The sequence below is a fragment of the Gymnogyps californianus genome, chromosome 1 (genome assembly GCF_018139145.2).
Source record: "Gymnogyps californianus isolate 813 chromosome 1, ASM1813914v2, whole genome shotgun sequence".
In the NCBI taxonomy this organism is placed as follows: Eukaryota; Metazoa; Chordata; class Aves; order Accipitriformes; family Cathartidae; genus Gymnogyps; species Gymnogyps californianus.
The window spans coordinates 72,662,027-72,678,451 of record NC_059471.1 but is presented as its reverse complement, the minus strand read 5'-3'; the positions used below and the strand labels follow the sequence as shown (position 1 = coordinate 72,678,451).

General features: G+C 36.1%; 1 protein-coding gene across 1 annotated transcript in view; it reads left to right on the top strand.

Annotated features, from left to right (window-relative positions):
• TMEM131 (transmembrane protein 131) overlaps nucleotides 1-16,425 on the top strand; it is a 102,001-nt gene that overhangs the window by 57,154 nt on the left and 28,422 nt on the right. The window contains 12 exon segments of the mRNA XM_050893147.1: nucleotides 380-441; nucleotides 5,756-5,864; nucleotides 7,817-7,925; nucleotides 8,723-8,876; nucleotides 8,978-9,148; nucleotides 9,467-9,577; nucleotides 9,664-9,798; nucleotides 10,274-10,378; nucleotides 11,735-11,821; nucleotides 15,680-15,832; nucleotides 15,987-16,062; nucleotides 16,171-16,288. Of these exon segments, the coding sequence (XP_050749104.1) occupies nucleotides 380-441; nucleotides 5,756-5,864; nucleotides 7,817-7,925; nucleotides 8,723-8,876; nucleotides 8,978-9,148; nucleotides 9,467-9,577; nucleotides 9,664-9,798; nucleotides 10,274-10,378; nucleotides 11,735-11,821; nucleotides 15,680-15,832; nucleotides 15,987-16,062; nucleotides 16,171-16,288 (1,390 nt within the window).

Genomic DNA, 16,425 nt, shown 5'->3' with positions numbered 1-16,425 from the left:
GTAGCTTCTGAAGTACTTTTCCTTGCAACTTACTTAATATTTAAAGATTTTAAAATAAGATTAGTTTCTGCTGAATATTGGTGCATCTGGCAAAATCATTCATTGTAGTATTTTTAGCCTGTTCATTTCTTAATGTGTTAGCAATACAAGTGGTTAGCTGAAGCATGTAATACCTACTAATACACAAAAATGCAGCTTTTAAGTATATCACATTCTAGGGACTAGCTATTTTGATTGGCTGTACTGTCATGTTAGTCTAACTTTTTAACACTGAACAACAGTGGATTTATATGAGAAACCAGCTAGTGCAGATGACTTTGTATAAGGTTCTTATGTTAAAATAGCCTAATAGCCAGGTGTGTTTTTTGTTCTTTAACAGATCTGCCAAAAATTTTAAATCTGCATTTATTAAATTCAGGAACAAAAGATGTGCCAATTACAGTAAGTTTTATTTTCTTTCAATTTGAAACTTTCTACTTGGATTTACTTTCTCTCATAAAAATTGATCATTCACAGGTTCACCATGTAGTGTTCAGAATTGGAAGCTAGGTGATGTGTGACTGAAAACGTAACTTAATAGTAAGACAAATAATCTATATGCATGGTAAAATTCATTTGCTTCATAGCCGCCTTTGAATGGCTGTTTCAGCATTTATAGGCTGCGCCTGCAATATCTGAGCCTCTGGAAGCTTTTATACTTGAGAACAGTAACTGCTGTTCGATGAACAAGAGATTAATGCAGTCTGTGGGATTCTTTGTCCTCATCACACACTCCATGAGAGTGTATAAAGTGGTTGCCCAACATAATCTTTTAAGATGAGCAAAGAGTAGCTTTCAAGAGCAGACTGTAAAATGACCCTTGTTTTCTTGAGGTTATCTGCTTTGTAGCTTGAAATAAGAAAAAAGCCTGCAAACACTCGAGAGCCCTTTCCAGTGAGATCACTGCAGCTGCACGTAAAGTGCAGCCAGCTTCAGAATTCTAGGTTTTGGATTTTCTACTTTCTATTTTTATTACAGAATGTTGGCTCTAGTCTGGTAGTCTGCCTTTGTTCATTCATACTTTTTCCCTGTGTAATTTTTCTCATTGCCCACTATTTTTCTCACTTCTTCCTTCTCCCCTTCCTGTCTTCCTTGTTTTCCAGATTTAGTTGTATAGCTAGCTATACCTTGTCCCAGTGCACTTCAAAAAGTGTTGAAGTGTTGAAAAGAAACCAGAGGAGCCAGAAGAATGACTGCAGGACTGGCAAAGGTTTCTTACTAGGCTCTTCGAGAAAATTTCTGTTTTTAAAGCTTATAGCTGTAACTGTAGGAAATAGTATTTTAATAGTAGAGGTCTAACAAAAACTTAAGATACTGGAAACTAAAGCTAGATGAATTTAAACTAGAAACAGGACACATTTTTAGTAACGAGGATAACTTTCCGCTGTGATAATAGTCCATTGCAATGCTTGCTAAGTTGTTCACTAATAATTTTCAAGTTGAGAGAAACTAGCAGTATAGTGCAAACAGAATTTAATTCATCAAAGTCCTGATGCTTATTGCATTAATGAGGTCAGCTGATCCTGTAAGGTCTCTCCTGGCCTTGTAAGCTATGAACGAGCTTCCATGGAGGGTTTTTATTTAAAAAAATACCTGTATATGATTTTTACAATCAGAAGGTTGGTAAATTTATTAAATTATTTTTCCAGCTATGTCTGCTGTCTTATATCATGTCCATCTTAGATTTGCCAGGTTTTTGGCATAGGGACAGTTTTTTGTGTTTTGTTTTGGTTTTTTTTTTAAGTGTGTAATATACTTCCTGAGTACAATGCAAATAACCATATATTCAAACCATCAGTATCCCTTCTAATATCTGGTAATGTAGTACCTCATTCATACTCCTCCATTTAAAAAAAAAAAAAAAAAGCTACCCTTTTTTTTTTTTTTTTTTTAAGCTATGGTCTTTGGACCATAGACTATGGACTGTAGACTGCAGTCTAATGGAAGGCTATCATTTGATAACCATTATACATGTCATGACAGAACTTTTCCAGATGAATTATTCTTTTACAGTGTATCAAAGCAGTAAATTTGGTGGTCTTAAAGCTTTTAGGACTCGCTTTCGCAATGATAAAGTTACCACAAGTCCAGATATGATGTATTTTTCAGTGTGTCACGTATGGCACATCAAGTCAATTGTTCTTCTCATTAAGGCACAGCTTTGTTGTGAAGTTTGTAACCTTTCTAGCATTTGAAGCACTGTGTGAATTTCTGCTGCTGTGCCAATCAAGGAATTTCAAAGTGGTAAGCAAGAGTAAAGACTTTTTGGAAGGAACCTGGTGAATAGCTTACTTCTAGGAAAGCTTGAGAAATGGATTTCTGACCCTTTAGAGCTAGGGTTTAAAAGCAGTGAGACAGAGCTCTGTGACAAATTTCATCTTAATGTCAGAAGAAAAGGCCAAGGCTATATTTAGCATATATTTAAGCCGGGTGCTGGAGGAACTAAATATCTTCAGGTCATCTGTGTATGAGAGACCGTTATTACTGTTGCCAGAGTTGTAGTTGTTCTGCCTTTAAGTACTTAGTCATGCTGTGGTCCAACAAATTGGTTGAGGAAAGTAAGAGCGAGTCACTTGACTTTCTTTTTGAGTTCTAAAACTCTTTATAAAAACTTCCTTAATTACATTGTGTAGGGTTTTCTCCATTATTAGGGAGAATTATGTTTATTTCGTGACTGGATGAACTGTTGTCATGCTGCAACAATTAAGCCATGCTGTTAAAAATCTAGTAAATGTAGATTGTTGAACACTTTCTTTTATCCCTTCTCTAGAATGAAAATTTTGTGTTTCCTTAAGGCGGTTTAAGCCCATTTGAGTGCTAAAAGCAAAGGCACACTTTAAAATTTGAGCTCCTGATCATGTTTGATGCATAAAGAACCAGGAACTTCAGGACAGCCGTATATTGAAGCTGAGTTCTATCAGTTAGAAAATAAAAGTGTTTGTATAAGGAAGTATTTACTTACTTCTGTCACAATTCACATACTTTAGAGTAGATTTTTTTTTCTCTTATCAACCTGCGAGAAGTAGTTTACTTCTGCGTTATGTTTTCAGTCTGCACATTTGAGTGCACGCATGTCAAAGTTACCAAGGGAAAGTTACCTTAAAGGATTAAAATCTAGCAGTAGTTTATTCCATGGCTCTTCTGGATGGTGCTTTATGGTGAAAGTGAACTTTAGTTAGTTAGGTGTGTCCCTCTTTAAACTGAAGGCCAAGTTATTACTGACAAAATAATTCTATCTGTAAAAGTGAATAAAACAGTACAGAGGTGGTTCTAACACTAATGGAACCAGCCTTAGACTGCTGCCTGTAGCCACAGGGCTTTTTCCTCTTGCAGCAGGGTAGCCGTGTCTTTATTATCTGTAAGCAAAAGTCTACAGCCTGCTCAGTCTTTAGAGCAATACGCTAGGTGGACAAGACAAAACTATGTTTGGGAGCCTGCTGACAGGTAAGCAGTGTGGATGAACGTGTGTCAGTGTTTCAACCCATACTCTTCTCCTCTTTAGTTTATTAGAATAGGTGTAGTCTAAAAGTCCTTAAGCCTTCGAAGTCTTTCCCAATAACTGCTGCAATAGCACAAAGCTTTCTCCCTTCTCTGTGTTCTCTAGAACATTTAAGGTCCTCATTTTCTGCTCTTACGCTTCTGCTCTTATGCTAAATATTGAATGTATCTTCATACAGCAGGGTCAAGAATCTTGACTGGGGCACTCCATGGGAGAGCCGTGTGTTACTGAAGTATGTCTATTTTAAATTCTTCTTCCCCACAGAATTTGCTGTTAGGAGATTTTCTGAGAAAATTGGTGGTATTAGATTCTTGATGGAACTTGTTTTGCATGTATTCTCATGACCTGTCCATATTTGATGATTCTTAAGGCACATCTCAAGACAAGTTCTGCTTGGGCTTTATTTGAAATAGGTTAAAATTTAAGGAAAGTGAAGTTGAAAGGATTCTGAAGGATGTTTGTTTTTCCTTTAGTTGTCTTAATTCTGTATTTCTTTCTATAGCATGTAATCAAGCAACAAACGAGAAATGTGCATGATGTAGTTAAGAAATTTTCAACAAAACAGTGTAAATTCCTTCCTTAACTAAATTCATTAGCTGTAGACATTTTGCTTAAATACATCTAGGTTTGTTACACTTGTGGTTTAAGAGATGCGCTTCTGAAACGTGCCATTTTTCTGGTAACAGACTGTCCTTTTAAATATTTCCGATTTGATCTACTAAATGAAATCAGCATAATTTCAAACTTCAATAATTAAAAACCAGCCTTTTGCATGAAAAGAGCTACTAGAAGTGGTTATCCTTTCTGCCATGCAAAAGTTGTGAACTTGATTACAGCTTTGGTTTTGTCTGCTTTAAGAGGTTCTTTTTTAAAGACACCTCAGGATCTCAGTTTTGTAATATGGATTTCATTAGAAGAAAATTGTGATCATTATGAATTGACTCCTGAAGAGAAATAGCAAATATCTGCAGCACATGTATTCAGATAGTTGACAAAGGTCAGTACTATAAATCCAAAATACAAAACTTCTAGTTGAGTTAACAGAGATTATTCATTAGCTGCAGGAGCAGTGCTGCTTGTTTCCTCTAAGGTTCACGTGGTCTGCAGAACTTAGTTATGCATACGCGATTTTATGGCTTTAATTTACAATCAAGGACAGCTTAGCTTGGAAGAACTGTAATTGGTTTGTACCATTAGCTGTCTGCCTTGCTCCTCTATGACCAAGAAAGGCTCAGCTGCTTATGAAGCAGGTGCTAAACCTCTGCAGCCCAGCATAAGGTAAACCAGCACTCATTTCAGTTTCCTTAATACAGTGTCCTGTAATTTGCAGTAGCTTAACAGCTGCTACATGAGCAGCTGAGCCGTTCTTACAGCAGGAGAAGACAGCTGGGGAGGAGGAATCATGGCAGCCATCCTAATTTTAAGCAAAACAAGAATAAGAGCATTTAAATGCTCCACGCCCGGTTTCTCTCCATGGAATCTAGATAAAGGGTTTGCTAGCAATCTTTATAGAGTCTTCAGATGATGACATGGAATCCATAATCCTGCTGCATAGCAATGAGTATCTCTACAAATCAGCTCTGGCTAATAACTGACACAATTGCTATTCCAGTAATGCCCAATTTACCTTTTCCATTTAGTTTAGAACAGTAATCCTCAGATACAAAAGGTGATCTTGTAAAATGTTGGTATAGAATGAGTGTCATCTCAGATTTACAAAACCGTTCTCTATACAGTTAATTTTTTTTTTCCTGTGGTAGCTCTGCAGACTTAGCATGGGGTCAGAGACAAGGTAGATGACTGTATCATCACCAGTAATTACACAAGTCAGTTAACAGCTTTGTTAATGAGTGCACCAGAAACAAATAGTCTAGCTATTGTAACCCTGCAGCATTAAGAATAAAAAATAAATCTTAATTTAAATAAAGCTTGTTTTCTATTTTATTAACATGTTTCTGGCCATACTGTGACTTTATCCAACATTCCCAAGGAGAACTGTCTGTTGCCCACTTTCCTGCATATACTGACTGAGTAATTTGCAGGACCTGAAAAAAATTCTAAAGCCTCTTATAATGCTGCTTTGTTATAGGAAAGACAGACCTGTAAGAACTCAGCCAAAACTAGTTGCAGTTGTATCACTTTGAAGGATACGTGAAGGCTGCACAGTGTGTTAACAAAGATAAATTTACAGGTGCTTCATATTTTGATTGTTTGCAGAGTGTTAGACCTACACCACAGAATGAAGCTATAACAGTACATTTCAAGCCAGTTACGTTAAAAGCCTCTGAAAGTAAATATACCAAAGTTGCAAGTATTAGCTTTGATGGTAAGTACTGCTCCTCTCTTCTTAGAACTTGTCAAGTGCTTCTTAAAACTTTTCTGAAACTTCATGAATTATTTTCACTCTCTTAACAAAATGGTATTTGTAATTTTGAGAAGGAAATGGAAATTTCCTAACTGGAAAAGGCTTACAGTTCTTCTAACTTCAGTTATTTCTGAAGGGATTGTTTCTGAACGGATTGTCTCTGATGATAATCAGCAAGTAACTTAGACTGGTAAATACTGGTGAGAAGAGAAGGAATTCTTAATTCTTCTATTAAACATAAGCATTATTCTTATGTTAAGACACTGATTATTTAAAATGTAAGTCTAAGTAGGTGTTTGTTTTTGAGAAATCCTAACAAACCAGGACGTGTTCCTCACAGTAATGTATATCAGAGGAGAGTACATCCCTTGGATTGCCCTTTGATCCTTCCAAAGTTTAAAAAAGAATCCAAAATCTTTTTCTAAAAAAGTTACTTTTTTTTTTTTTGTTCGAATGCCCATGGAAATAGGGCTCTGTCATGCTCTTGAGAACCTTACTATGAAAGTTGGCTTATTTTATTTTGCTATCTTGAATTCATATTAAAGGAAAAGGGAGGTGAAGGTGGAAACACCTTTTACTGGTACCTTTCCTACAAAGATATGTTACGTATGCTGATACTGACTTTCATTTATATCTTTATGAAAGGAGTGTTGGGTCATTTTCCTCCTACATAGTGTGACTGTAAATACTATGCTGACATTTTGTAGAAAGGCACCTCCATTTTTACTGAGATTTTAATCAACTGTCAGAATGCTGTTGACCTACTCAGATGTTACTGCTTTAAGATACTAGTTGGTGCTGTAAGTCTTTCTGCCTGGATTGCTTAAAAATAGAAGTTTATAGATGCAATGTTTTTTATTTCGGGTAGATGTAATTTTAGAAGTTGCATGGATAGAGAGGAGAGGATTGATTTTTATTATTGTTATTTATTGATTAGCACTTTAGATATTTAATAGCTTACGGTTTGTAGGATGAGCGAAGTATGTTTTTAGCCTATGAATAAATTCTGAAATAGCTGAACTCTGTCGACCTGAGGTGGTAATATGTTCAGATTTTGAAGCTGGAGGGAATTGTTATATGAGGACCTAGTGACTAACATGCGGTAGATCTTGGAAGGAATAGTAGTTGGGGAAAAACAGCCGCTCAAACTGCTTAATGTGTTTAAGGGATTGACTTGGTGAATTCTTTTCAGTGAAGCAGCCAGCCCTAAGTATTTGCTATTTCAGCTGTCCTAATACATGTAGGGGCTTTAGCAGCTGGTGGTTTCTCCTAACTAGTATTTGAATCCCTTGACTTTTCTGGCGATATTGCTACCAGGCTAACATTGCTTGTTCTGTCATCTTGGAGCAGACTGTGAGCATCATTCTTGGTGCTTGTGTAGTTTGGGTTCTTACATGGATTCTGACTCTATTTCTGTGAAGTTTAGCATGTCTTTGATTTCTTCATTATTAAAATGTTGCTGCATTCCTGGCCCAAAGTCCTGCTTGACCGGTAGTTCTAAGTGAGGAGCCCAGCCGTCTCAAGTTTCTGTACTGTTAGTGGAGCGACAGGTGTATTCCGTACTCTTAAGTGGGGAATTCAGCTCACCTGGGATTTGAATTATCCTCTGGACATGTCCAAGTTACTTATTTGACAAGAACAACCAGGCTTCCCTATCGTAGATAAGCTTACTAACTCAGGCAGGTCAACTAACTGGTGTTAAGGAGGAGGAATTCAGAACTCAGATCTCTTACTTCCTAGACTTGTCCATGTCAGTTGCTTATTGAAATTTCCTTAAGATCCATTTTTCTCTTCTGTGATACTTCATTTCTGGGCTAGCTCTATGCTTTTATTCTTCCACTCATGCTAGTCTAACCTAATGGACCATTTTTTTTGTCCGCTTTAACAAACTTCTTATATTCTTGTGTGTCCAGCATCAAAAGCAAAAAAAGCGTCACAATCTTCTGGGAAAATAACTGTTAAAGCGAAAGAGAAGAGCTACTCCAAACTTGAAATACCTTATCAAGCGGAAGTGTTGGATGGGTAAGCTTACAGTAATTGAACATAGTTCAAAAACTAAATTCTGTAAATTAGCTGATGTAGCAGGGAATTTAGCCTTTTTAGGGGGAGAGGGGATATAAAGAGGTGATACCGTGTGAATTTTTCTGTTTTTACACTAGTAGATGAGGTAGTCTTAGTAATGCATAAGCTGGTTTCAAGGCTTGGATTCAAAGTGACCTTAGTGAGTTGTTTTTCAGAGCAGTTGAAGGCTGCAGGTGAGACATTTTAAAAAAGGCAGTACTGGAAATTTTTCCGGTTTTGCGTTTGCTGTTCTATCACTACATGAAGTAAGGGTAGAGAAAATATTTTTGGTTTTAAGCAAAATTTTGGAAGAACTGTCAGTGCTTCCTTATTTGTTGTTATTTATTTACAAAGTATGGCTAAGTTGACTTTAAAATTATTGTTGAAATGAGATGCTACTTTATCAACAGAACTGACAGAGTATTTTAAAGGCAAACAAACTATACCTTACCTGTCAGAACTTTTGTGCTGCAGATGCCTGATTTGGTTAAGAAGGAATATGCATGATTTGCAAACTATCTTAATACTTGAACACTTCCTTTTAGTCCTCCTGATATGCTGATTCACATATTTTCTTATCTCGTTTGAATTACTTAATTATCAGTGTCCCTGTGGTGCTAATAATATAGTTTCAGCATACAACGGGATATGTACATTTTTTTGCTGTTGGATTGAATGAATTCTAGTCTTTTGTATAAGAAAAACACTTTATGTTTGAGGAAAGTCTTTATTTTTCTCATACTTTTTTCTTCTAATAGATATTTAGGATTTGATCATGCTGCCACACTGTTTCACATCCGTGACAGTGCTGCTGATTCTGTGGAAAGACTGATCTATCTAACAAACACATTCAGTTTTGCAGTCCTTATACATGATGTTGTGTTACCAGAAGAAGCAAAACCAATGTTTAAAGTAAGCACCATTTCAGTGAACGTTTTTACCTAATAGTAAATGTTTAAATGTGCTGCACTTCGTTAAATTGTAACATTGATCTTCATTGTTCACTGATCTAGGTCCAGAACTTCAGTAAACCAGTCTTAATTCCGCCTAATGAATCCAGATATATTTTTACACTTCATTTTATTCCTTCCACGTCATCTGTTCATATAGATAATAATATTTTACTTATCACCAATGCTTCTAAATTTCACCTACCTGTCCGAGCATACACAGGATTTTTAGATGTAAGTATTTTCCTTTTTTTTAGCTACTTCAGTCTAATTAGAGGCAGACTTCATAGGACTGTTTTTAATTCTTTATTCTACTTCTATGGGAGGATGGCTTTTTTAATTTCAAAATTATTTTACCAGTTCTTTCCTTAAACAGCTTTGGTTACTGTGCAAAATTTTTGTTCCCTTTAGTTTTACATAGAAAATGCATAGAATTTTGAGATTGTCACGGTACTGCTGTATTAGACTTATTAATGCATTTGTTAATGAGCTTAGAGTTTGAGCATGTTTTATATTTAACTTATGCTAAAATACCTTTATCATTCTTTCTAGTACTTTGTACTGCCTCCAAAAACTGAGGAACGATTTATAGATTTTGGCATATTGAGTGCAACAGAAGCTACCAGCATTTTATTTGCAGTCATCAACAGCAATCCGATAGAGGTAAGGATGGATTTATTTTTAGTTTGCCTTTTAAAAAATTTACGTCAGTGTTGTTACTGAAAACAGTACCTTTTGTTCTTTTTAAGCTGGCTATAAAAAGTTGGCATATTATAGGGGATGGTTTGGCCATAGAACTTCTAACGACTGAAAAGGGAAACAGAACAACGATAATTGCAAACCACCACGAACTACAAAATGCTAGTGCATCCGATCAGTCTTCAGTAAGTAATCCTTTGAATCCATTCTTAAAGCTAGATTTAGGAGGGGAAAAAGAGACAAATCTGTGCAACTTCTTGCAGTTTCATTTTAGCAGGGGGGAGGGAAGATAAGAATTCTTAATTTTTGTCTGAATTTGAATATGATAAAGCATGTAGAATTTTTAAAATTTATTTTAAGAAGCAGTATTATGTTCAGATTGGTTAGATTTTGAAAGGGGAAACTTCAGAAACAGTAACTTCCATGCCCTCAGATGATGCTCATCATTTATCTGGGAAAAGTGGAATTTATCACCTCAAGGAATAGATAATTCTTGTGTTAGTAACTTCTGCATTTGAAATTTTCTTTTTACCACTGACAGTTGTTTCAAATGGATTTTGATTCAGTTTAAAGAAATAAGAGGATGTTGGGTATGTTTTTAGTGAAATTTCTTTCCATTTAATGGAATACAATGGATGACTCTTTTTCAACCATTTACAGGTGATACTAGCATCAGGTTATTATGCTGTGTTTAGAGTAAAACTAATAGCGAAAGAACTTGAAGGAATTCATGATGGAGCTGTACAAATCACGACAGATTATGAGGTATATTTATTCTATATTCATGGGTGTTGCCCAAACAATACGTTAAATTTTTAAGCGTGAAGTTTTAAGAGTTGTATTAGTGGACAGATTGCAAGATCAGGGAGAAGTTGAGGTTGGAAGGGACCTCTGGAGGTCAAGTTGTCTCTGCAAGTTAACCCTGCATCAAACAACAGTAATGCTACTTACGCTGTGTCTTCTCTGAAGGAATGAAGAATGACTTTCATTATGATTTTCGTCTGGCTTTCAGAAATATCCATTTAAATCTGACCTAATGCTTTGAGGTATGGGTTCTTCAATGACTTGACATATCCTCAAAGCATCAATGCATGGATCTTTTGGCATAACGCACGCTGACAATGTGCTTTTTGATACATTATCAGTTACTGAAATTGAGCTATAATTTCAGAGGGTTTTTTGTCAAAACCCAGTGTGAAAGTTGTTTTGGAGAAATTGCAGTTTGTTGACAGTTGAAGAAACAGAGTTCTTACAGTAAGATTAGTAAGGGAGAGAAGAACAAGCAGTTAATTCTCAACTTCATATGCCTGTCCTGTTAATAAATTATTTTGCAGAAGAGATTCTAATACATAATGGAATCTGTATTTAATATCTTTGGGTGATATATGTAGGGGAAAAAAAAATCAATGTGACATACTGTGCATATGAAGTCGGGAAATTATATCGCTTATTGGGTGGCTCTGATGAAGCTACAGAAAATGGGAAATTCCTAATTTCTGCTAGTTATCTGAGATTTTAAGCTTTTTTTAATACATCCGTACATGTACATGACCCTTCAGTTATAGACTCTGAAGCGTTTTATTTTCTTGCTTGTTCTTACAAGTTACTCTACTTGTATTGGTAGCCTTAATAATACACAGAAAGGACCTCATTGCCATCCCTTCCACACTCCTTTTTCTAAGTCTATGTCTATCTCGAGGTCTTACCATGACTTGTAATGTTTTTTGAGAAGTTCAGTATATCCTCTTCCCTCATACTCATTTACTTTAAAGATGTTATCCTCCTGTTTTCCAACAAAGTAAGCCCCATTCAAGTGAGACCTATATAATGCCCCATTGGAGAGCTTGTATTTTAACTGTGCTTTTGTGTTCCATGTAGAATGGTGCTAAGTATGACTGAGCAAAGGTGTGCTTCCTGACAATATGGAGTGACTGTTCTGAATATGATGGTGTTGAAATCTTAATTCATGTCTCCATGTCTTAAATGTGTATATAAACCTAGACTACATTAATTGTAGAATTTCAGGGTGGTGTTGTTCTATGCAATTTAAAAGTGGAAGAGATATTTAAAGGCTGAAATTTAAGTATTTTTTCCTAAACTTTTCTTGTCCTTTTTTTCCAGATTTTAACGGTACCAGTGAAGGCAGTGATTGCTGTAGGCTCGCTGACCTGCTCCCCAAAACATGTTTTCCTTCCGCCTTCTTTTCCGGTAAGAGAGTTGAGTCATAGCATTAAATGTTTTCTTGCTGTGTTTTTTATTTATCTGTCCTTTTCAAGAGAAACCACTGTCTTGAATTGTGGCATGTCAAATCCCTGGAGAGATTGTGCTACTGAACTGTTATGATTCGCTTTGTCGCTGTTTTGGGTTTTTTTTTCCCTGACATGTCCCAAGCATGAGTTATCCCTACATCTCCCCTACTGCCCGCTTGAATGGGATCTTGGAATACTGATATGATCCCAAACATGATTCTTTGCAGCTTCATTCTAACGTAGCTGTGGTCACTTGGTTACTACCAATTCATGTGTTAGCACCAAGAGTGAGAGACACGAAATTACACAAATGCATTTTTCAAATTCCTGAAGTGTAATATGAAAAACAACAAAGTCAGCTAATACACTGACGTTTTAGTATAAGAACGTCTTGATCTCTGTAGAAGCATTATTGTACTGTTTCCATACTGAAAGTAGATCTTCTTGAGGGTACGTGGTGGAGTGCGTAAAAAGCAAGAAAGCTGTGTGGGTCTACAACTCTCTACAAAAGTATGTAATGGCTGTTTTCATCCTTGCTCCTGCAGTAGTGTTTATGCAGTGAGTGCTGAAAGCAGCTTCTTTGCTCAGGGCTACAGACTCAAGCAGCAAGCTATTAACCAGATAATACTTTCTTCTCAATGGGCATTCAGCATAACCATAGAAGCATGGGCAGTCAATGCATATTGGTATTTCACTGAAGTCTGAACTTAATGTGACTTTCTGATGAGCGAGGAATGTAATATGATGGAAAATCACAGGGAGAGAGATTGAAAACTGGGGGAAAAAAGTAGCAAAACAAGATAGAGATGGCAGTTTTCTGAAATGATAAAACTAACTCCATGCATGTTGGTGGAAATGGTTTTTATTTCCTTGTCTGTCCTGCATAGTCTCAATCTGTCATAAAGCACTGCCTGTTCTCACCTCCTCTTCCAATAGCTACTTAGTATCTCCTGCTTATCTTACAATTTGTGTGCTCTTAAGTAGTAATTTTTCACTGGCACTTTATCAAATGTTTTACCTCATGTCTAGTAGATAAATGATAATTTTTCTGAAAAAGTAATGCAATAAGTCTCATTGGAGGAAGATAGGAAGTCAGCAGGACTTCAGTAAGTCATTGCTACATTTGCCCCATTGTCTCCCTTCTGATCTCCTACTTCACAAAGTGTTCTGAAGTCTTTTGCTACTCTTGAGGTCAAACGGTCATGCCTACAGTTGCAAAGATCACTTGTTATTTTTTATCTTTAGGATCTATATTTCCTATTTGACTATATGGCCTCACCATTATATGGGTATTTATTACACTGACTACTGTATCTGTAACTTCATCTATGAACTGCTCCATAAGCCTTTGATAAACTGAAATAACTTAAAGGTCCGTTTCCCTTTCTTTCACCAAAGATAAAGCAATTTCTATATTCTGTATCCTAATTTATATATCCTAATTCCTGGCAAGATCATTGTCCCTCTTGAATGCCACATTAAAATATTTTGTTCCGTTTTGGGCCATAAAGAAGTAAATTTTTTTAATCTCCCTTTATTTTTTTCTAACTGGAATGGCTAAAGAGCTTCTCGATGTATCTTAGTATTCGCCCAAGGTCTTGGTCAGCTTGATATTTTTTTTTCTTTTTTTTTCCTTGTTTGCTTTTGTTTTGTTTTGGCAGGTACTACTTCTTGTAGCACCTGTGTTTCTCAGCCTCTAAGGCTGACTTCTTTGCTGTCATCATTCTTTCTCATCCCCAGACTGCTGTGATTTTTATTGACTTCATGCTCTTTTCTAGTAATGTTTTCACATAATTATTCATTCAGGGACCTTTGGACTCCTGCATTTTGTTTGAGAGTATAGATTCAGATAGAATTATCACCTTTGACAAGATTCTAGACTGTTTTCTGTGTTCAAGCCTGAAGCTTTTCAGAGCAGTCAGCTTCACTTACTACTACTGTTAGTCGATCACTTAGCTCTCTTGATATTTGAGAACATTGACAGCAGACTTACTTTTCCTTTTTCTTGGATTCATTTCAAACTAAACTTGTGATCACTGAATTCATGATACTCTTGCATCTAGTTGTTCTGTAATGCCTCCATTACTTATGAAAATAAGCCTAAAATAACATCAGTTCTTCTTGGTTCAGTGTCTGGTAGAGAAATTTGACAGCTATAACATCCAGGAATAACTAGGCACTACAATTTTAGTAACACTTGCTTTTCAGTTCATACCTAGGATCTAATTCTCCTGCAGCTGCCCGGTTCCCAGTGCTGTCTGTCTCTGTTTATAGTTTTAGTGTATTTCCACCTAAGTCTGATTTCTGGTATTCTGTCCAAGTTTGTCAGCAATACACTCACAGTGTATACAGGCCTTGTAAAGATCAGTGTCTTGATATAAACAGATCTCAGCTGTGTTGACTTCTGCTTCATAATGGCATTTTTAGCTCACAGTGCCACCTCTCAACTCTTCCCTGATCAAAGCTCATCTTTGAGGACCTGTATGCTAAATAGCATTGTTCTGTTTTTCTTATTGCTGATAGGCAAAGTCTTCTTCCCTTATCTGTTTCATGTCTAAATGCTATGTAAGGGTCTTAGTAAAATACTGTTCATTTGTTCTACAGAGTTTAACAAACCTTTATCTTGCCCAATTGATGACAGTTTGTTACTCATAGGGTTCCGTAGATGAAGCTCAGACATACCTCCTGTGCAGTTTAACAGGACTATACTGTTTAGAGATTTATTCTTGTAGTTTCTTTCCCTCTGCAGGTGCTACTATTGAGACTGTTATAGTATGTGACAATTTCCTTGAGGCCACAGTCAAATTTTGAGCCTACAAAAGTGCATCTCTCCCATCTCTCCACTTTGGTCCTTACCTTACAGAAATTTTTAAAAAGCTGAAAGTATTGATTTAAGGGGAACATGAAAAATCCTAGTCATCTTCATTAGAAGATAGTCTTGGGTATTTAAATTTGCTTGTATTTTTTTTTTTTTTTTTAATATAAATCTGAAATCTTGTCACCGGTCGCGAGTTGTGCGGTTTTGTTTGTTTGTTTTGGGGTTTGTTTATCATTTACTCTATACTTGTCAGGGTTGGGTTTTGAGATAAGGTGAAAAACATGGCCACGGAGTCATTGATTTACAAGTGAGAGCAGGGGGAGAGCTTGAGCATTGTAATGATTCCGATTGTGACAAACAAACTACATGTTCTATACTTAAAAGGTAAAATAATGTTTGGCTCAGAAGAGGAGGCAGGGTGTAAAGGTGTGGGGAAAGAACTTGCACTGTTTTCTTTATAAATGTTGAAATTTTAGTGCCTGGTGTCTTAATTTCATTGGGAGCGGGAAGGAGGGTTATACCTATGTTTTTAAATGCCCTCTGTCACCTGTAGTGTTTGTAATCTGCAGCTTCACTCTACTGTTCCTTTCAGGTTATTTCTAATTACTAGCAACTATGTACTAGATCTCTTACAAGAAGCTTGTTTCCCTTTTGTAATAGGAAGCTCAGAAAGCTGAAGTTTTCTCTTGCCTTTCCACCTCTAGTACTTTTTTAACATGATTTGATTAAGCAGAACTGTTGTCCTAGCTCTTCAAGACACTTAAGGTGTACTTAATTTTGAAAGAGGGATGAACTGTGGAAGCAGATGGAGGAAGGAATACAACTTCACAGAAACTTACCTTGAAGTGTTACAAGTGGCAATTTTTTAAGATAGCATAGTTAAAAATCTCAATTTAACATTTCAGCGCTGCTGTGGTCTTTGTCAACCTGCATAAATAAATACATATGCTAGGGAAGATGCATATCCTGCAGACTTTTTTCATCCTCTCTTTTCTTTAGGGGAAAGTAGTTCACCAGAGCCTGAACATTATGAACTCCTTTTCTCAGAAAGTGAAAATACAACACATACGCTCTCTGTCGGAAGATGTAAGGTTTTACTATAAGAGGCTAAGAAGTAATAAAGAAGATTTAGAGCCAGGAAAAAAATCAAAGGTTTGCTTATGCCTTATTTCTACATGTTTACAAGTTCTCTCTTATATATAGCATATGTTAAGTTTCTGTGGTCATCAGAAATATTTCTTTTTTTCTTTGGTCATTACATTTACAACATTGTTTCTTAATTGATCTGCTCTTATCTGTTTTGCAGATTGCAAATATTTATTTTGATCCTGGTTTACAATGTGGAGATCATTGTTATGTAGGATTGCCTTTTCTATCTAAATGTAAGTAACGTTCAACTTTATAATGAAAATCTTTTTTAAAAGAAAAAAATTTTCTCCTTAAGCAATGATTTTACATGGAGAGTTTAAAAACCACATTATTTCTTAAAGCGGAATCTAAAGTTCAGCACAGCATAGCAATGCAAGAAGATGCATGGGATTCTGACTGGGATTTGCATGAGAACTTATTCAAAGAATGGACAGAAATAAAAGAGAACTCAAGCCATAGGTAAGTATTTTATCCTTGTTACTTTCTCAGGCCTTAAATCACTAGATAATTCTGTGTTATGTGTGCTCTTATAAAATACAAGGTTTCTTAATATTGCAGTGCTCTTTGAGAGGGGGCCAGGGAGGAGTTACTTGGCC